This window comes from Leuciscus leuciscus (assembly GCF_965113295.1).
Source record: "Leuciscus leuciscus genome assembly, chromosome: 25".
Lineage (NCBI taxonomy): Eukaryota > Metazoa > Chordata > Actinopteri > Cypriniformes > Leuciscidae > Leuciscus > Leuciscus leuciscus.
This window is the reverse complement of record NC_138724.1, coordinates 24,537,117-24,559,424: the sequence shown is the minus strand read 5'-3', so window position 1 is coordinate 24,559,424 and position 22,308 is coordinate 24,537,117. Positions and strand designations below refer to the sequence as shown.

The following is a 22,308-nucleotide window of genomic DNA, read 5'->3' as shown; positions in this document are numbered from 1 at the left end:
AGTTAATGCAAATACTTATCGCCAAAAGGATTTTTGCATAAATTATTACCGGTGCACTTATTTTCGCTCTTGACTGAGATCTCGCGGCACGTCTACTGACTTAAAAACCTGTCAAAACCTTATTTATTTCAAATATCATGTAAACCAGATTTTTATAGCTTTGATTAATTGTTAGAATTAGCTATTTTTTATTGTTATATTAGATGGTAGCGTATATGCCTATGTTGCATGTAAAAGCACTCACTCAAACCGCAAACTGTGTACAATTTTACAAATATTTTATATATTTTTTTAGTATTGTCTAATGTAAATTCACATATAGGCCTATATGTTGTAAATAACTCTGTTCTATTTTCTGAGTCATGGACACATTGAATTACAATAAACGCCTTGATAAAATGTAGGCTAATATAAAAACGTAATGAACTGTGACATGCGCCTAAAGGTTATATGACTTTGATGTTCAGAGCATGTATAAATGCCACGCCGTCATGTCAGGAATCACTTGATGAAGTACTTGCGTAATAGAGTTGATTAAACGATTTTTTGAACAGGTTCTTTAAAATGAACTGTTCGAAAGAACCGATTCTCAAAAATGAGTCGGACTGAGCATCACTATTGCACAGTGGCAGGTGGGAGGTGATGATTTACTCGTCGTCTATTGGCTGGAATTGATGCTTTGGTTTGTAAGAGGGTACGGATAGGTCAACTGGTTTATGCCTTTGCAGAATGTGTGTAGTATGTTAGAAACTTCCAGACAGGTGTGTATGTGTGTGAGAGAGAGATAAATGAGAGATGTTTCCAAGAAGTTGGGGACACTTACAGTATGACAAAGATAGCTTGTTTATTGGAGATGTTGACTTTCAGAAGGAGAACTACACAAACATCTATATAAAACGTTGCAAAAGGCGAAAGTGTGTCTATTGTGAAACTGTGTATTATGAAATTTCTACTGGAACATACAGTATCATGGAAGATTTGTTACAAAATTAACCTTTAAAATGACAAGAACATATACCATATGAATTTGTATTTATTGCTATTAGAATTCAAATAATAGAGTTTATCTTCTAATTATTGCATATATTTTTTTAATATCTCCCACTAATATGAACTTTTACCTCAAACTCAGCAGCCTGGTCACATGGTGCCATGTTACTTTTGGATTAAGATGTTGAGTAGACATTTTTTTCAACAAGTCACATGACCCAAGTTATTTGCAGGGGCCCCCTTTTCAGTATTCTCAAGAATTAGGCTTTTCACTCACTGTCCCTCATCTCCAATCTCTGTATTCTCCTGGATACATCAGCAATTTAATAATAATAGTTAAAAAAGAAAATAAAGTAAACATTTTACATGATAAATATCCTGACAAAATGGTCTTAATATTGATTTTTTTTGTGTGTGACTATTCTTAAGACAATATAGACAATGAGAACATGTTTACATGTTAAAAGTTATATTTGCTTTCTTATTTTTTTATATTTTCTAAAGAGGCACAGTCTTTTTTTAAATGTAAAATTGGGCCAAGATGAATATTGAATAAAAGTTATCTTTGCTTTTTTATGTGTCTTGATATTTAATTAGAATATAACTGTAAAATATTATTTGATATTTTGTGTACTTAGTGTCTATAATAAAATTACAAACACTTTGGATCCACCTATAGGCAGACAGGAAGCATTGCAGTCTGTCACAGCTCAGAGATACCAGTACAGAAAAAAAGATTTACACTTATACATTAGTCAATTTAGATCTGTATCAACATCTTAAAATCTATTTTAATGACATTTCTACTTCTGCTTGCTGTGGCTTCACTTGAGGGCCGGCGTATCTGGTCCCAGATCAGCCTAAAGCTTCTCTAATGGAAAAATAAAAGCTTTTCTCATTAATTTATGAATTCAGAGTTGCCAATAAGGCACAGTGAGATTGCAGCACACAAAATTTTGTCCCCGAAATCTAACAAACTACCCCCTCCCCAGCCAACTCTCCTCACGCACATGGTCATACATGCCTCCCAGGCAAATGTGCTCTGATTTTAGTCGTGCCGGAGCAGTTCACAAGCTGAGCTCCAGCATAAACAGAAGGTCACCTGCTGCTCATACAAATAGGACACAGTGTGTGTTACATTAATGCTTTAAAAATGTCTACTGTTATTATGTTACACTTTTTTGAAGTTACTCTTTTTCAATTTATTAGGTAGGCAACTAGTAGATATACAGTCACTATAGTGACAAGTAACTGTTTATTGGAGATCTGGTGTTCAAATATGAACATTCACTTCAGACTTGGTATGTATTCCAGTGCACTGAAAAATATGTTTTAGAAACCATTTTCATTCAGAAATTGCTAGAAAATTTCACAAATGATTACAAAGAAACAGCAACACATTGAATTAAAACATGACATTTTGAAGTTGAAACACTGAAATAGTATTTTGTTGTTAAACATAATCCCTCTAAACTCAACTCTACTTTTCAAACTCAACTCTACTCAAGTCTCTATTTAGACTGTAAGCCATATAAATATTGTAAACTAATTGGGACACATTTCTCAGTCATAATCTCAATGATAAAAAGTGTCCCAATCAACCTGAATTCACCCCTATATACAATATCCGATTCAAGTGTGAACATCTCCATGTGGATCATACCCGGCTGTTGTAAAACTCCTTGTGCAATGTGCATACAAAAATCTCACTGGATTATTACAATTAATGGCAAGAGGAATGTTTGGAAATGTAAACTGATATTTCCTATACTGACACACTTAAAACCATTTTTTGTCTAAAATATGAATGTGCCTACGACTTTTGCACAGTACTATACACACTTTTTTTCTTAGATGCAATTAAACGATTTGACAGCACTACTGGTAAATTTAAGTTGTTTAAATAGTTGTTGAATATAACTATTTTTAAACATGTTTTGAAGGTCAAAGAATGCATTGCACAGTGATATTTTCAGTACTAGCTCTAGCAACACAACAATGAATACTAGATTGTTTTAAGGATAACAAAATATGTTAAAACGGCTTGCCATACACAGTGTAGTCCACCCCCGAGAACGTGTTGCGTTTTTGTTCTCGTAGAAACACATTTTAGATTGAGCTCTGTATTGTGAATGAAAGACCCTCCCTTGTTGCTGCGCCGCCTGTTTCTTCCAACGCCGTCATCTCAAGCGATCTGCCTCAATGAGAGCGCCATCGATTCTGCATATCTTTTGGAAAGCCACTAGAATTGCTGGAGGTGAGATCTGATGCTGGTGGTTTGCCTGTTTGTTCTGAAAGAAAACGGACGTGGGGAAGCTTTGACACAATAGGAACATTGGAGTTATGAAGGCTCGACGGATGAGTGGCGCTGTCCGTTCAGCACCAGCTCGCGCTCAATGACACCATTACAAAAACCTGTCTAACACCCTCAAACCCGAGCCGGGGGTCAGGATATTGGGTTATTTGAAGGAAAACGCGTTCGCATCTGTCCTTAGAAGTCATTCAAGTGCACGAAGGGGGTTTGGATTCCCATTGTTGATCTGACGGTGGCATGGACACTTTGACGCGCACCTGGCACGATCGTAAACATATTTGAATTTTCCGAACATGGGTCCCAGCGGTATGATGACGATCCGTGGGCTGGAGATATGACTAGAGAGGGACGCGATGGCCCAAGGGGACGACAAGGATCGCATCGTGATCAACGTCGGAGGAATCAAGCACCAGACGTACCGCAGCACCCTGCGCACCCTGCCCGGCACTCGGCTTTCCTGGCTGGCGGACCCCGATGCGCCTAACAACTTCGATTATGATGCGAACATCGGAGAGTTTTTCTTTGACCGTCACCCGGGCGTTTTCGCACACATCCTTAACTATTACCGCACTGGCAAGCTGCATTGCCCGGCGGACGTGTGCGGACCCTTGTATGAGGAGGAACTGGCGTTTTGGGGGATCGACGAGACGGATGTGGAACCGTGTTGTTGGATGACCTACCGGCAGCATCGAGAGGCGGAGGAGGCTTTGGACAGCTTCGCCGGGGGTGCTCTCGACCTCGGCCATGAAGACCCGGAGCCTGAGGGGGTTGTTGAGGCAGCCGAGGGGGATGAGGGTGTTGAGATGACCCGGAGACTGGCGCAAGGCGACTCGCCCGATAACAGGTCCGGGCGCTGGAGCAGGTGGCAGAAGAAGGCGTGGGCGCTCTTTGAAGACCCGTATTCCTCAAAATACGCACGGGTGAGTTCATTGAGAAGTGCTATTAAATGCTTTCTGAAAAATATAAGCTGAACACCAGCTGGTCCCCCTTTAAAATCAGCCTACAGACCAGCAAACCAGCTTAAGCATAATCCAAAACATTTTGCAGACCATTGAGGGTCAAATGATCCTAATGAACCCATCAGTGAGTCTTGAGTATGATTGATCGTTTGTGAAATCAGTGATAGATAGGCTACATGCCATGTCAACTGGGTCATTCCACAAAACGGGTCTTTGCCATTTAAAAAGGAGATTTTTGGTAAATAAATAAATGAGTAAACTAGTGTATGCAAAGTCAATTTCTGTAAGATTTTAAACATTCTGTCAAAGGAAAATGTCTCGGTGTTAAAAAATTGTGTTGTGCCATCTCAAGCTAAATGTAATCATTTTTTAATAATTGTAAATAAAATATAATACATTTTCCCATATATATATATTGGGAATTGGCCAAAAACACATGCTCATGGAGAAGGAGGAAAATAAATTCATTAATTCATTAATTCATTAATTACATAAATTAAAATAAATGTAATGTACTGTATTATTATTATTATTATTATTATTTTAATTTTTTTGTAGTTGTGCAAAATCCATAGCAAAAGATGGTGTACAGTTTTTACAAGTCATTGTTTACTCGTCTCATATTGATCTAGAGAGTCTCTTTTTTGTGGAATGGCCCAATTCCCGAATTGTATGAGATACTGAGACTCTAGGTGATCACATCCCTGAGCACATCCCGCATCTCTGGGTGACCTTGAAATAATACCCACCTTCTCTTTTGTGAGATAAAACCAGCCGTGAGATGGGACCATAAATTATGTCATGCATTACCATAGTTTCTGGTATACAATAACTCCGTTTGCTTGTGATTCTTTACCACAGTGCAGCTTAGTTTGGTTCCTCTGCCTGATGAAAGTTATCAAGTGTCTGTGATCTGCTGACTGACTTTGGGGTTGGAAATAAAGACTGCTCACATCCTTGCTTGTCTATACAGATCATGTTTTGTCACTAATGGCAGCCCGACTGTTTTGATGCGTGACAAGCAACCACCTCACCCCTAGAGACAAATGTAAGCACAGACACACATACACACAACCCCAAGGCACACCAAAGATGCATGCACATAAAGTATTTAAGGGCACTTGTGCTGTAAAAGACACACTCCCCTTGAGATTTTATGGCCATTTCATTAGCTCATTTCAAAAGTCAGCTCTTTGCCCTCACCACTGTCCCTTCACCGCTATCAGCAGGAACCCTATAAGCTTTTAATCGGAGATGAGCGCCATCCCAGCATTTCCTCGAGTTTTGGCAGCCAGGTTAATATGGGTCAGCTCTACTGACTACTGACGGAGCAGGGCATGGACGTCCTCCAAGATCTAAGTTGGCAGACTGTGGAATGAACTTAGACATAGAATAGTTTCGGGTATTTTGAATGCAGACAATGCTTTTTAAACAAGTAAAAGTGTAGGTCAGACTGGTTTTTTCGAAGGAAATGTATTATTCATTTGGCTCTGGGCCGCTCTGCCAGGAGCCAGGCTGTCCGACCCTGTCTGCCGAAGCGGAGAGCTGCTGGAGTTGAGGAAAAGTGCCCCGGCTCCTGGCAGCACCACTGAGAAACATGAACCATGCTGCCTCATAGCAAATCAAGCAGTAATGGGATGATGAATCTGCTTATGGAGATAATCTGCTGCCAGGATCTATGATTTACACAACTGATCAAAACTTTGAAATAATTAATGCTTTTGAAATCAGCCTCTTCTCCAAAGCCTTCAGGATCATTACTCCAGTCTTCAGTGTCACATGATCCTTAAGAAAATGTACTGATTTGTACTGATTTAGTGCTCAGTTATTAATAATGGTTCTTCAGTGTTGAAAACAGTTTTTGCTGCTTAATTTGTTTGTGGAAAACTGTGCAATTTTTTTCTCTCTCCAGAATTCTTTCATGAATGTAAAGTTCAAAAGAACAGCATTTATTCGAAACATAAGCCTTTTGTAACATTATAAATGCCTTTAATGCACTTTTAATTTTATGCATCCTTTCAATTTAATTTTACATTTTAATTTCAACTTTTTAAAATTGAATCACCCCAGCCCATACTTTTGAATGGTATCACAGTTTCCACAAAAAACAACAACTTTGATTTAAGGAGTGTTTCTTGAGCAGCAAATTAGCATATTGGGTCGTGTGACACTGAAGACTGGAGTAATGATGCTGAAAATTCAGGAATAAAATTACATTTGAAAGCATAGTCAAATCGAAAACAGTTATTTTAAACTGTAATAATATTTCACATTTATTACTGTATTATTGATCAAATAAATGCAGCTTTGGTGAGCATAAGAGACTTCTTTCAAAACCATAAAAAATTCCAAGCCTTTGCACAGTGTAGATAATCTGCAAGAGTTACTGATGCATGATGGGAAAGTTGGGTTTCTGCATCAAATATGCATTTCTGTCAACGGTGCTGGAGTATTTTTACCACATTTTCTAAATGCAGCGCCTCTCTGCGTCTCAAGTGGAGGCGGCTGGAGAACACAAGCACGTTTCAGATGAATGAACTGGGATGTTGGAGTCATGGCTAGACTGCGTTTGCAGAGGTCGTGCGGTCAACCGTGCGAACTGCATTGCATGCGGCGTTTCCTCACTAGATTCTCTGGGGCAAGTCAAGTCAATTGTATTGAGTTATTTTTAGGTCGTCTCCGTCAGGAAGAATATCTTAATTACATTAGAACTTGACAACTCAGTTACTTGCTGTGATCACAGCTGACATCCTTCTTTATCTTTGTCTAAACTAAAAGCACAGAAGCCTGGGAAGGATGAAGCATGTTGTACAATGTTTAGGTTTCTTAGAGTTAGCAATGGACAATCAAGGGCACGATTGCTTGAGGTTTTGTTCATTTTATTTTATTTTATAATGCATATGCAATTATTTGTTTTTTTAGATAAATGCATCTGACATATGCATTTATTTTATAAAAAAAAATTAATACCTCAAGCATTCTTGTCTTTGATTGTAGAAATGTGGTTATGATGTGGTTAGCTGGCACCATTGCATTGTTTTATGAACTCTGTTGGCAGATATTGAGCAAGTTTATTTTGTGAAAACACATGTTTTCTGTTTGTTTGTACTAAGAAAGATGAAATGCTACTTGAGAAAACTGTTGCAAACCTGGTGTTGGACCTCTCTTAAAATGATGATGCTACAGAACCGTACCTCAATGCGGGATCAGGTGAAAGGTAGATTCTGTCTTAGTTGTATGTTTTTAAAAAAATATAATAGGAAATAGGATCATTTTGTTTTCAGAAGTTTGTTAATTTGTACTTTGCCTTACAAACAACAGATGCCACTATGCGGTTGATTATGTGTAGTGTCATTCTTTAACAGTAACGCCTGGGAGGGAGTGAATATATATATATATATATATATATATATATATATATATAAATAAAGATGATGTCTGGGTCATATTTATACACACACATATATATATATATATATATATATATGAAGAGTTCAGATGCAAAAGCCTCTAAATGCCATCTGAAATTTTCTTATAGAATGATCATTTTTATCAAGCTTGTATATTTAAGTTCAGTAATTTCACTTAAAAGACAATTAATAGGTTTATTATTAAGCCATTTAAGTGAAATTATTGAATTTAAATATACGAGCTTGATAAAAATGATCATTATATAAGAAAATTTCAGATGGCATTTAGAGGCTTTTGCATCTGAACTCTTCATATATCCTACTCAGACAGTAAGTGATTTCGGATTCAGCAAGAGTATTAAGGCTATGCAACTGGCCCCTAGACATGCTTTTCTGAGACTTAAGGGAAAGTAAGTACTTGCCCAGGTCAAAATAATATTTTATTTTGCAACATGAGTCTAAACCCCAGTCATTGTCTATACACCATGTTTAGAACCCGAGACTCTTTTGTGAAAGGGAATACTGTATAAGTGCGAACTGTACGGAGTACTTTGCTGTAAATACGAGCGAGCGAACAGGAAGTGAACAGACGAGGCTTATTTGGTTCAGACTCTGTCACTAATGTAGACTTATCCAGACTCATCTTCACAGTTATCAAGCCGCAAGTCACTCATTAGTCTGCGTGGTTGGGGTGTGTGAGTGTGTTTAATGAGAACTTCTCATATCTCAGCTGTATGAGCATCCCAGCAACACATCGGTTCATACACACATGCACTCACAGAGTGAATCAGCGCCGGGCCGCCCACCGACTAATTCAGTTACCAGCACTTTAAGTGAGTTTCAACATTCCCAGTTCTGCAGCTCGCACGTTTTTTCATTGGCTGAAAAATGAAAATGGGCTCTTAAGCACATACTAAATGACTGCAAATGACGAAGCTTTGGAGCGACCATCAATATGACTTCAGTCAACGTCCCTATGGATGTGTTAAAGATTCACTGAATGATAGAGTGCCGGAAAGTTGATCAAAACTCTTGAATGTTTAATTCTGTCATCATTTACTCACCCTCATGTTGTTCCAAAACCCGTAAGACTTTTGTTCATCTTTGAAGCTCAAATTTAGATATTTTTTATAAAATAAAAGCAGCATATAACTTGCACACATTTAACCATATTATAGCTGATGTTTTACCAGTATTTGTTCATTTTTGTGGAGGGAAGAAACATAAAATGGACTGTTACTTCAAGTCATCAATGTGTGATGAGAGGGCAGAGGGGGAGAAGCGGATCATGTTGTGTCCCCCGAGATCAAGAGGATCAAGCTGTTCTTGTGCTTATCTTGATCAATGGGAGAGTGAGGATAAAACGTTCTCATGGATCAGACCTTTGCCCTCTGGGATTTGCAAGGTCGTGTGAATGTGCTTTCATCCTCAGTTTGAGGAGAGCAAAAGTGATTCAGCAATTAAATAAAAGTTTTTTTTTAGACAAATATTTGTGGTCGCATTCGTTTATTTTACAAAAAAATATGTAATCCGTGTCTTACCTTGATGAATTATTAACTGATTTTTACCTACCCAGTCCGTTCACTGACCGTTATCATACATATTGCATACAAAACTGGAAAGCACTTGCATACAAAAGTGCTCATCTGGCACTCATCTATAAGATGATAACTGTTCACTTTTGAGCAAATAAAAGGCATTGTATGCACAGATAGGTGTGTAAAATTGGACGTGCATCAATGGAGAACTATGCTTTTTGCTCCATTTCTATTACTCAACAGCTTTTTCTACAGGTCAAATTGATCTGATCTGACTGGCGAAAAGCCCTTATGTATATGCGTTTTTGTGTGTATGTGCTCGTAGGCTTTCTCAGACAAAACGTTTCTCCTCCCCACAAACACAGGAAATGAAGCACATCTAGGGAATAGTGTCTGTTAGACTAAGCACTGGCTGACCCAGTTATAGAGTGCCTGTGGAAGAAGAATTTGTGTGATAGAATGAACCAAAGAACTGAAAGGTGTTGCCAGCCGCCAAAACCAGAGGCTGATCAGGGCAAAGAAGGTGTATTTATGCTTTAAAACTTCATGAAAACATGGTTACAAGCAAGCAATTGTTATTTGATACTAGCTTGCATGTTGTAAACGCATATACTTGTAGCATAAATTTAAAATAATTTGTAATTCATTTAAGTTATGATCCTTTACTAAATGATGCAATGAAATTTGGTCATGAGTTAGCGCATGAGTCAATTGTTTGTAATCATATTGAGTGAATCATTTACAAAAATGCTACTTTAACCCCAGAATCTGGAATGGTAGATTCTAATAATTGAAAATAGGACAAGAATAGTATAGTTTTGGTCAGAAATTAGCATGTAAAGCATTTGGTAGTGGTGTTTACTAAGGCATTGCTCATATTTGGGGTTAGTGATTTGAACAAGCTCTTAAACTGTAAGCATTAAACTTTGGCTTGTGACTTGTACTGTTTGTGCAAATGGCATGAATAATTGCTAAAATCATGCAGATTATTAAGGTGAATAATGCTATTACTCCTCTAAGTGATCAGGGCTGGGTTTCCCGAAACCTTCTTAATGCTATACGTCGTTCTTAAGTTACACCTTAAGCTGCACCTTATCGTTAATACTGTATGTGTTTCCTGAAACGCTCTTAGTTAAGTATACCTTCTGTAAGTCATATGTTCGGAAGGTTGGTCTGGACCACTCTTAGCTTTACCTTATCACTGTTGCAGGTCTATAGGAATATAATTCTGAAGTTTTTATACACCCAGACAGTGTTTAATTAGGCTAATTCAAGTGTTTTCATGCAAAGAATAAATTTGTCATTACACTGATTGTTGTTAGATTTTTTATTGTATTATTATACAATATTATTAATTTAATTAAAGAGCGCTTTTAAAGGCCAGTGAAAGCATAGGCTACTGTCAGTTAAGTCCTATTCGGACGCTAATATTGTTTCTCATGGGCTCGTCCGGTATTTTAAACATTTACAGGGGTAAGTCGGTGATTTTAGTGCCGTCCGAATCCATAACATCTGTGTTTTTTCTCACCCAACCCGCGTAAAAATCTCTGGCCAAATTAGTAACTACTGTTTTTTTGACAAACAGGTCATGTGGGGATTTAATAGCTGTCTGAATCCACATCTCTGAGTTTACAAGAAGAGATTCAACATCCACTGTTTGAATCCTTTTTGATCACTACCGAGCACCGTACATAAGATGTACACTTTTATTACTGAAATGCTGGAAATTATTTACAAGAACATTATTTCATCTCAGCTCCACCTCAGCGAACAAAAATGGGAAAGAGAAGAAAGCACATAAACATTTGAAATGGTTATATGATATACAATTTAAAAATACGTAGGCTAGGCTATTATAGGCTATTATAGTTTGGATTATTTTTTATAATATCCCATGAGTCCTAATAAATGCAATTTCAACTATTTCTAAAGTGCTTATTTTTTTAATAAAGAACACGGCTTTCTCAGAGAATAATTGATTCTCGAGTCATCGATATCAGCAGATTCAGCAGCATCACCACGGACAGCGTAACGTCGCACGTAAGAAGGTATATCTTAAGCAGCTTCCTAAGGTATAGTTCGGGGAACACGCCTAGAAATGGTATACCTTCAGTTAAGTTATACCTTAAGAGTCTTCGTAGCGCGCTAAGAGACAACGTTATCGGGAAACCCAGCCCTGATTCACGATTCGTGCCTAGCAGAAGATAAAATGGGTGAGAAAATCCCGTTCATTAAAGGTTTCTGAGAATCCTTGTTGAACACTGTTGATATTTGAAATCAACTCAAACAAACAAACACACCCCTCCCTTCATTGCTCCACCCCCAAAATGCACGAACACGCAATACAAGAGTGGATGAGTGGATAGCTTTTCTACTATTAATGCAGGCCCTAAAGCTCTTGCCTGATCACAATCCTTATTTTTTTCCATTGATTTTCCTCTGATCTTTTCTCTTTTGTAATGTCTCTCAGCCATCTCTCTTTCAGCAATCTCTCTTAAAATCTCCCTCTTGTTCATTCTCTCTCCTCCCCCATCATGAGAGGACACGCCCCCTACTGCTGATTGGCTAGTTTGTTGTGGTGCTCGGTCCAATCCACTTTCAACAGCGTTTCTCAGAAATCACTTACTGCACCTTTAAAGGGAGTTTTAACAGAAACTTGGTAAGCAACCAATCAGAATACCCTAGCATTGTGGTAGTGACTTTTGCACTGGCAAGTACCAATTTATTTATTTTTTTTCCAGAAAATATAGTAGTAGGGATTATGATGAATTATTAAATTAAAAGAATGCACTGAATTCTTATTTGTTGCATGAATGCATTATTCCACCCCTATTATATGCCGATGGATGATTTGTCATTGAGATTCATAGTCTTAATTATTTAATTTCAGCAAAGTAATCAATATACATAATGGATGGTGCCTTTCACAGTTGCCAGAAGATCCCACGCTAGGGAAAACATGGCCAACTAGCACTTATGTAATTCCACCATTCCGCCAGTATTCCGTCATCCTGTGGTGGGGCTCCCCTAGTGAAATCCAGTTCCATCTGTCCATGCTTGTTGTTCTCTCTTACAGTAAGCTGCAGTGCAAATGGTGAAGCTTCCCCCATTCTGTTTCAAAACACTCGAGGGACCATCTCACCAAATCTGTGTGGTAACCTTGCCAGAGGCTGACCAGAAATCCCTGGCGAGGGGATCTATGGCTAAATTTATCCCAGAGTGATGGAGGGCAGCTATGTCGGTGCCTTTCTGTCATTCTATGATGTCCTTGAGAGCGCACAATGACCTTGAGTTTCAGCACTGTACTTCTATTAAGCCTGAGTTGACGTGGCACTTTTCAGTAGCACGTTGAGAAACTCAAGATGTGACATTATCCAAGTGCACTTCCTCTAAATTCTGCTGAAATGGGCGTTTATGAGCAATTAGTGTTTTCATGGTGTTGTAATTGGATTTATTTTGGGGAAGTTGGGAAAACCTATTTATAGCGGACGTGTGTTACAGCTGTTTTTTTGAGGAATTCACTGAACAGGCATTTAAGGAATTCTGTCACTTACTCACCCTAGCATTGGTCCTCCTGCATAACCTTTTTCTTTGGTGGAACACAAAAGGAGGATTTTGAAGTATTGTATTGATCGCTCTTTGCTCCATGCAGTTACAATGAATAGGGAATCAGGTTTAAAGCACCATACAAATATCAAAGTATCAAGTATTATATCAAAGCTATCAGAATAGACATTAGACAACAGACCACTTCATTCCTCCAAAATTTCCCCTATTGTATTCCACGGATGAAAGAGTCATACAGGTTTGGAACGACATTAGGATGATTAAATATTGAAAGAATTGTCATTTTTGGATAAACTATTTCTTTAAGGTCTTACATAATCTCTCTCTCTCTCTTTTTTCTCACAGTGGGTAGCATTTGCATCTTTGTTCTTCATTTTGGTATCCATTACCACATTCTGTTTGGAGACTCATGAGGCCTTCAACCCCATCGTCAACCAGACATATATCTATACGGACGGCAATGAAACTCGGGAGCATGTCATCACTGAGACGAAGACCATGGTGCAGTTAACCTACGTTGAGGGTGTCTGCGTTGTATGGTTCACTTTTGAGTTTCTGATCCGAGTGACTACCTGTCCTGACAAATTAAAGTTTGTCAGAAACACCCTCAACATCATTGACTTTGTGGCCATCCTCCCCTTCTACCTGGAGGTGGGGCTGAGCGGACTCCCCTCCAAAGCAGCGAAAGACGTGTTGGGTTTCCTCCGTGTGGTGCGATTCGTTCGAATTCTCCGTATCTTCAAGTTGACACGACACTTTGTGGGTTTGCGAGTACTAGGGCACACACTCCGTGCCAGTACCAATGAATTTATCCTCCTCATCATTTTCCTGGCACTCGGAGTCTTGATCTTTGCTACTATGATCTACTATGCTGAACGTATCGGAAGAAACCCCAATGATCCCAGCGCTAGTAACGACACACACTTCAAGAACATCCCCATTGGCTTCTGGTGGGCTGTGGTAACAATGACAACCCTCGGCTATGGCGACATGTACCCTCAGACGACGTCTGGTATGCTGGTGGGCGCACTGTGCGCCCTTTCAGGTGTGCTGACGATTGCCATGCCTGTCCCTGTAATTGTCAACAACTTCGGCATGTACTACTCCCTAGCCATGGCGAAACAAAAACTACCAAAGAAAAAAAATAAGCATATCCCACGGGCACCTCAACTGGGGTCTCCTAACTACTGCAAGTCAGCCATTAACTCCCCACGACCCAGCACGCACAGCGAACCATGCCCCCTGGCACAGGAAGAGGTTTCCGAGATCAGATACCAAGGTAGGAACTAATATTTTACAATCTGTTTGTTAACCTTAAAGGAGTCATATCATAAATTTGTTCTCGCAGAGCATCACTGATTTGGTTTTACCATAATATAACCAATTTCTGGCCCTTATCTTGCTACTGTACCTTTAAAGGCCGGGACACACCACGCTGATGGTCGGATGTCGGCAATGTCAGGCCATTGTAGTGTCGGTCGGCTTTGTTTTTCCGGTGTGTTGGCTCTAGTCGGACGCTGTCTGGGTTTTTTGGGCCCATTCAGCATGTTGAATCGGCGTCGGGGTGTTGGTGAGAGAGATAACTCTGATTGGCTGTTCAGCTTAAAGTCAGTGTATTAGAATAAAAGCAACAGTGATAAAAGCAAGCTAAGAAGACCGTACAGACAGATGTCTGTTATAATTTTTACATCATCTTAACTGAGCATACGAATGCACTAATATTGTCATAGTAACATGAGACGATTGGATTGAAGGAAGTGAACAGCGTGATTGATATTCAAAATGGTAAGCAAGCGCTGCTTTGTTTATAGTTTGTATTCAGTTTCCCTTTTTTGAATGACAAAAATAGACTATTGATACCTGCTGAAATAGATATTTAGTTACACGCAGGCGCAGAACGCACATGCTAGCTGACAGTCGCCTTTAGTCTAATTGGTGTGTTCAAGCGCAGGTTTTTGGTCAAGACGCAGCCAACAATAGACGACAACATAGTTGGCTTTTGTCGCCGCTAGTTCTTTGAGGTGTGTCCCGGTCTTAAGACTTACAAACAATCCCTTTAGCACTTCCTTGTTCCTTAGCCACAAGTTACTTTGCTGAACTCGGATGAGTTAATGTAGGTGGACATGTTTTTGCGAAGCGTTTTTGCAGCTTAGTTTCAATAGATGGACTTTTTGGACAAGGAGACAAAGTATTTTAGTTCAGTTCTATGTTTACATAGAGCAACGCTTTTACTTGAAAAGATAATGATTTTGATATCCTGAGCCCTGGATGTTTAGCTAGACTGAATTGCAATTAAGTTGGATGCATCTGAATAATGCTTCTACTGTTAGGTTTGATTTTAAACAAGAGACATGAGATCAAGATTTATTCTTGTTTGTGTACACTGACATGAAAGGGCATGGTATCTATTGAGGATGTAGAGGGGAAAGGGTTTGTGAATGACGCTAAATTGTTTGAAAAATTACTTTTGCTGCAATGCACTTTGATGAAGACATCCGTTGACTAAGGAGAATTTCAGAGAGACAAGTCCAGGTCTACTTTCGGGCATCCAGATTTATGTATTCCTAATTGGGAAACCGTCTAATGCAGAAATATAATAGAATATATATATATATTCATCTACGTGAAATATAACATCTACGCCAGGGGTATTTATTTCTGCTCCTAGTTTAGGTTCAACCCTGCTCCAACAATGTTCAAATAATACTGAAAATTATTAGCTGGTTCAAGTGTGTTTGATTAAGGTTGGAGCTAAACTCGAAAGGGCAATGGGTCTCCAGGAGCAGGGTTGATTACCTCTGATCTAGGTCATGATATTGCAGAAAAATATGGTTTCCTAGTGTTTGTAAATGAAAGATCAAATCCATTTGACTAGGTATAAAATCATGCATGGTTGAAAAAGCATCAGTCTTTCTTGCAGAAATGTCATTTAAATATCATCAGGTCTGAACTTTGTGAGTGGTTTGGCTTTCAGGATGTATCGGCGTGTTGATAGCGTGAAATAAATCCTGCATGTCACCTTGCATCAATCTGTAATGAGTCATCTCTCTTTGCCTGTGACTGGAGATTTTAAAGTGAACGGGGAGCCATCTAAAGCTGCCCTGGCCAATGAGGATTGTCCTCACATCGACCAGGCGGTGTCGCCAGAGGAAGTCTTCAGCCCCGTGGACCGTGAGAGACCCTGCTTCCTGCTCACTTCCGGAGGAGAACGAGCCAATCACACGGGGGGGAGAGTCAGGAAGGGTACGTAACCAGCCAATCACTGCTACCAGTCAGAGCACTGCCAGTGCTGTGTCTTAAAGTGGAACAGCTGTCAATCAAAGATGCTCTTTCGGTGCAAATCGACCGACTGTCACTCAGCCTTCTTTCTCGCAGTCTGATAGCTCCTCAGTTCTGCCGTTACCCCAAGGTTGACAGGAAAAGCTGCGATAGAAATAACATATCCAAGTGAGCCGTCAGCGGGCCTCTTTATTTTTAGCACAGTCAGAACAAGATCTTTGAGAAGAACATGCAGTGGCAGTTTTTCTTAATGTGTTCATGCGAATGCAGTATGCTTCATTTATTTATTTCAGGCAGATTCAGGGGACTGTTCTGTAAGGGTCCAATTTTAAATGAAAAAGTGAATGATGGGGGAAAAAAAGATGGTTTAACACAGTAAATGAAATAAGCTTCAGTATATTGCCTAGCGGTGTGCTTGTTTGCATGCAGATTCACAATGGTGAGTGGTCCTGGTGATGGTGAATCTCACAAGAGATGAAGCATGGGATATGGGGCATGTGATCACATGACAAGAACTCAGCCAGTCAGAAGCTCTCGATCGTAATTTAGAACAATGACAGCAAACGGGTGCCATGCTACCCTACTGAAAAGACCAGCTTACCAGCATAAATTCCCATGCTCATCCAGGCTGGTTAGGTGCTGGTCTTTCTCTCGATGCTGGATGATTGAGGAAGACTTGCTGGGTAGGCTAGTTAAGACGTTTTGTTGGGACTAGCATGCGTAATACAAACAACAATGCTGGTCTTTTCAACAGGGTAGTCAAGATAAGACTTGGCCAGGGCTATTAAGAATCAAACTCTTTCCTTAACTCTTATAATGAAGGTAAGACCTTGAGCAATACTTTAGGATAAGAAAGAATTAAGATACTGTTAGCCCTGTAGTTTGCCCCATATTTAATAGAACTAGCATTATCTTGTAACAGTTACCAAGTATACACGTATGGTTGTCGCTTGTCGGGCTGACGAGTCTGGCTGAGTTCTTTGATGTCTCTCTGAACCTGTGTTGTGCTGTAAAGCACTGTGAAACCACTCCATGCATGCAGTAGACAGTTTGAAGCATAGAACGCATGGAGGATGATGCAGTTGACTTGGCAACGAGTCAATGTCAACTGGCTAATCATGAACATGAGTACATGACAGGGCAACACTAACCAAATCTAATCTGTGCAAACACCACACACAGTACACACACCTCAGCTTATCTTCTCCAATTACCATATTTATTCACAAGCAAGCCTTGGAGGAGAGTCTTTGTCTGAAGTTGAAGGCTGCTCTGAGGTTTTACTGAAAGCCCTTTTTCTCTTCAAATGAAGGTTATGAAAAGCCATGGAGCCACAGCAGCATGTCTGGAGGCGTGGCCTCAGTGTCGGCCCTGCCCTGCAGCCCGTCCTGTCTCATGCAGCAGGTCCACTCTCCCATCCCATCCATCCTGTAGCATGGACAACAAAACTAACCAATCAGAGGCCCTCGCTCCGCAGTGCTGCGCTGGGACGCCTGCTCACACTGTGTACCATCCATCCGTCTCTCATTAAACTCTCCTTCATTTCAAACTTCTCTTCTCTTCTCTTCTCTTCTCTTCTCTTCTCTTCTCTTCTCTTCTCTAACTTCTTTGCTTCTGTTTCTGCTTCTCCTCCCTTCTTTTATGTTTTCTTATTCTCCTCCCCTCCCCAACTTAATTTGAAACTTCTCTTCTCTTTCCTTTTGCTTCCTTCCCCACTTCCTCTTCCACTCCTTATTCTCTTTTCCTTCCTCATCCTCTGCCCTTCTCCTTCCTCTTTTGCTCTTCTCCTTTATCTTCTTCTTAATTACCTCTCCTTCCTCCACCTCTATATTCTCCTTTCTCCCATCGAATCTTTTGTTTTCCTTCTTTCACAATTTCCCATCCTCTTCCTCCCCCTTTTCCTCTTTCTCTGCCCTTCCCGTCTCCTTTATCTTCTTAGTTACCTCTTCTTCCTCCTCCTCTTTCTTCTCCATTCTCTTATCTAAGCTTTTTCTTGTTTTCCTCCTTCTTCCACCATTCTCCTTCCTCCCCCTTTTCCTCATCCCTTCTCTTGTCTGTTCTTTCCTCTTTTCTCCATTTTTAACTCTTCCTCTGCCCTTCTCCTTCCTTTTCTCTTCCCTTCCTCCTTTCTTCTGTTCCTTCCCTTTCCTCCTCCTTTCACCTGTCTATCCTTGTTTCTTCCTCTTCTTTTTCCCCTCTCTTCTCTTCTCTTCTCTTCTCTTCTCTTCTCTTCTCTTCTCTTCTCTTCTCTTCTCTTCTCTTCTCTTCTCTTCTCTTCTCTTCTCTTCTCTTCTCTTCTCTTCTCTAGTGGTGCCATCTACATTCCCTTCTCTTTGCAGTCTCATTTCTTTCCTCACTTTCAAATTTCTACACTTTCATTCTTCCTTATCTTTCCTTCATTGCTCCTTTTTCCTAAACCCTGAGTGTTTTAAGCTGTGGTTTTCATTAGGTGCTTATGGACACCATTTAAAAGGAAAACAAATGAGACAATGGCTATTTCATATATAAGATAAACTTAGTTTGAAGAAACACCAAACAATCATGATTCTGCACACATCACCAAACATAGAAAGTTGACTGGAAAAACCTCATTTGCATTTGCATGCCTTGCATGGGAAACTATCTGAGAAAACAATGTAAGCTTATTGAAAATATGTAAGAAAAAAATAGTTTTTTCACCCAAAGCTTCTTTAAACATATCTGATGCAGAGTATGATATCATTTATGATGACATACAATATATGTAGCAACTGTTATTTTTTTTCCTGACATTTTTTTTTTGCCTTTCCCCAAACTATGATCGCTGGTGTGTTTTAAACACCCTGTATATGTTAGTAGCAGCAATCGAGTTGACCATCTGACTTTTTGACAAATGTATTAAGATGCAAATAGTGAAAAAAATGCACTTTAACTATTTTTTTTTTCTCAACCAGAGCAGGCAAATTTAAATAGCAGTATTTCAATTAAAATACCAGCTATTATATAAAGAAGCTTTATTTTCACAAAACCCATATTTTTCATAAATTCAGCTTCAAATGTGATTAATCTGAAGTAAATACATGTGTATATCACATTTGTAAACATTTAACACTGTAGCAAATCACACGCAATCACAGACAATATACAATATAGATGTATCGTGCAGTCAGCAGAAAAAAAACGTCATTTAAAAAGAAAATAATCAATGTACTTTTGGGATTACTTGGGGAGAGGTAAATGCATGGACTTTTATGCAAAAATACATATGCGAATGACAAAACTGTAAATATGAACCTTGCATGAAATAAATTTTGTATCCAATCTGTATATAGACTCTGGTTTTCTTTGACAGAACATGCATACATAACTCCCCGGTTGCTTGGCAATAAGCTGTGCCTGTATTGTAATGTCTCTTTGATCTTTCACCCCGTCTTTATCACCAAGCTGTTTTTCCGTCAGCTATTTTTGGACTTTACAGTCCATAAAAACAAAGAAGAAAATGTTGCAATCATGCACCAGTGTTACTAGCTCATGATTCAGTCCTGTTAAAAGGACGCACAAGAACACTTGGATCGTGAAAGGTGGGAAAGGTCAAAGAGAAAGTGTGTGACCTCCTGGTAAAGCAGGGGATTGAAACAGGAGAGCCGAGGCAGGACTAGCGGTGACTGTGCCCTGTTTCGCACACCGGTAGCATGCCACAAGTCATTAACCAAGCATGTCACACCATCCCACTGCGTACAAACCCAAACACAGCATGACCTGAGTTATTCATATTGAAGGAATAGTTCACCTAAAATTATATTTTTTTTGGATCATTTACTCATCTGAAGCCCATATATGACTTTCTTTCCTCAGCCGAAGAGAAAATAAGGTTTTGAAGGATTGTTTTTCCATCTAATGGAAGTGAATGGTGCCCAATGTAGACCGTTTTTGACGGTCCAAAAATCCATATCTAGGCAAATTCAAAGGGCTCCAAGGGTCTTCTCTTGCAAAACGATCAGTCATTTTCACAAAAAAAAAAAAAACGTTTTAACTGCAAACGCTCACCTTGATCCAGAAAAAAGATGGACGACACATCTCTGCTTCCTTCCACTGAAAAATGAAGGCAAAATTTTCTTTATGTCATTTAGAGCCCAGTTCTGCACAGTACTGATATTGAGGTGGAACCGCGGTATCAAAAAGCGAAAGTGAAGGCCAAGTATGGTAACCCATACTAAGAATATGTCCTCTGCATTTAACCCATCCAAGTTAGTGCACACACATTAGGAGTAATGAGTAGTGAACACACACTCCCGGAGCAGTGGGAAGCCATTTTTGCTGTGGCACCCAGGAAGCAATTGGGGGTTTGGTGCCTTGCTCATTTCCTGCCGGTATTGAGAATCAAACCCACAACCTTCAGGTTACCAGTCTGACTCTCAAACCATTAGGCCACGACTGCCCCTCAAGGTCAAATAACTAACTAAAACCAAACGCACTGGAAACAAAAAACACTTTGGTTTATGACCTATACTGCAGCCAGCCACCAGGGGGCGATGTTTTGGCTTCAATTTTCAGGTTGTGTGCGGCACACTTGATCCAACCAAAGCCCTTTGAAGGCAAGCCTGCAACCTTAGCCGGAAAAAGCGTAATGCCTGCTAACGCTGCGGTATGAAAGGAAGGAGACAAGAGGCGTTTATTTGAGTTTCGTTGAGTAGGTCATGTGTGACGTAGGCGATAAGATATTGTTTACACATGTGGAGAAGTGTGAAGAACTAATGGCCGTTGCCGTATATTAGTATTTGTCTCAATTTATGTGTGTATCATTGATGTAAACTCTTCTTGTAAACAATGGGGCGGTTCTTGCCGCCTACATCATGCGTAACCTTTCTAATGTGCAAGAGGTCGTGAACTCAACGGTCTCATGAACGTGCTTCGCAGAGCTGGACCAAGGCAAAAAATTTGTAGATAAAAGTATATAATTTGATTATTTTCTTAGAGAAGACCCTTATTTGTCGGCTGAGGTCATGTGGAGAACTTTTAAGCTGCCAAAACGTCAAATATGGTCAACGCTGGGCACCATTCACCTGCATTATCAGATGGAGAAAAATCTTGGAATGTTTTTGGCTGTGGAAAGAAAGTCATACACATCTTGGATGGCACTGGGGTGATAAAATAATCAGGAAATTTTCATTTTTTGGGTGAACTGTTCCTTTAACAATAAACTGTAGACTTACACTGGATCTGAATGAATGCAGTTTGGAGCATGGGAGAGCGCATGGTAAAAGCCCAAGTTTACCATGAGCCTGTAAAGGAGGTCATAGTCACCCGCTTGACGAGTGTCGCTCTGTTTGCTTGCACGGTTCGAGGGACAACAATCCCGCCAGCCTTCTCCATCCGCCCCGCCCCACCCCCCTCCCCCATGTTTCTGTGCCGTCCGTTTGGTGTATTAATATGATTTTCCTTGTTGTTTGTTGTTGTTGTTTTCTCTTCGTGTTTTTTTAGAGACCCGGCGTGCCAACCGAAGCAGACAACCAACCGAGTCAGTGTGTGTAATGAACCATGGTGTACCAACCACTATGTGTGTCAACCATAAAGCCACATCCCCCACCTGATAGTACAGTATTTTGCGTTTGTGTGTGTGTGTGTGTGTGAGAGAGCGAGAGAGCGTGCTGTGTGTTTGTTGTAGATTAGCACTTTTCTTTGAGTTGTGACTGCGAATAATTCAGCGTAGATGTAGCACAGAAGCTAGTTGTTCAGCCGTATGTAGCGCTGTTTCGTTTGTGGTTTATCGTGCTGTGCGAAGTGCCTGTTGTTTTTCCGTTCGTGAGTGTCAATGTTGTACACGGTGCTTGTATGTGCTGGTGTCGAGTAAATCTTTCTTTTATCTCGTTGAAGTGTTTGTTTTTGGTGGTTTAAATGTTGTAAAAATGTTACTCCAGTCGCTAATCATTTCAGTGAAAAAAAAGAAGGAAAAAAAACATGTGCTCTGTGATCATGTGTGAGTAGGGAGAAAAAAAAAAAGCAATAGTTTTCCTGTATTTTGTACTACTGTAGTTACCATGTAGAAATGCCTTTTGCACTGTTTGCACCGATCACTTTTACATTCCTTTCTGTAAAACAAACAACAGATTTGATATATTTTGTAGCTCACATGTTTGGCTGGTAACTTTAGAGATGCACCGTGTCCTAATCAGGCGTGATGTGACATGCTGGGAAGCTCCGCCCACAACTGAATCTCATTGGTCCAAAATTTCACTCATATTTGATGTTTAATATACATCGTTAATGGTTGT

At 39.8% G+C, this 22,308-nt stretch overlaps 1 protein-coding gene across 2 annotated transcripts; it reads left to right on the top strand.

The window, feature by feature from the left end:
• The first annotated feature begins 1,523 nt into the window (after nucleotides 1-1,523).
• On the top strand, nucleotides 1,524-22,258 carry kcnc1b (potassium voltage-gated channel, Shaw-related subfamily, member 1b). Of its 2 annotated transcripts, none has more exons than XM_082159946.1 (4): nucleotides 1,524-4,224; nucleotides 13,124-14,057; nucleotides 15,845-16,021; nucleotides 21,518-22,258. In XM_082159946.1, exons 1-4 carry the CDS (start codon nucleotides 3,658-3,660, stop codon nucleotides 21,625-21,627), a joined length of 1,788 nt encoding a protein of 595 aa, XP_082016072.1. In that variant the 5' UTR covers nucleotides 1,524-3,657; the 3' UTR covers nucleotides 21,628-22,258. The 2 variants fall into 2 exon arrangements, with proteins under 2 accessions (XP_082016072.1, XP_082016071.1); XM_082159945.1 differs by lacking the exon at nucleotides 21,518-22,258 and adding an exon at nucleotides 17,370-19,361 and having other exon boundaries at nucleotides 1,525-4,224.
• Nucleotides 22,259-22,308: the final 50 nt, after the last annotated feature.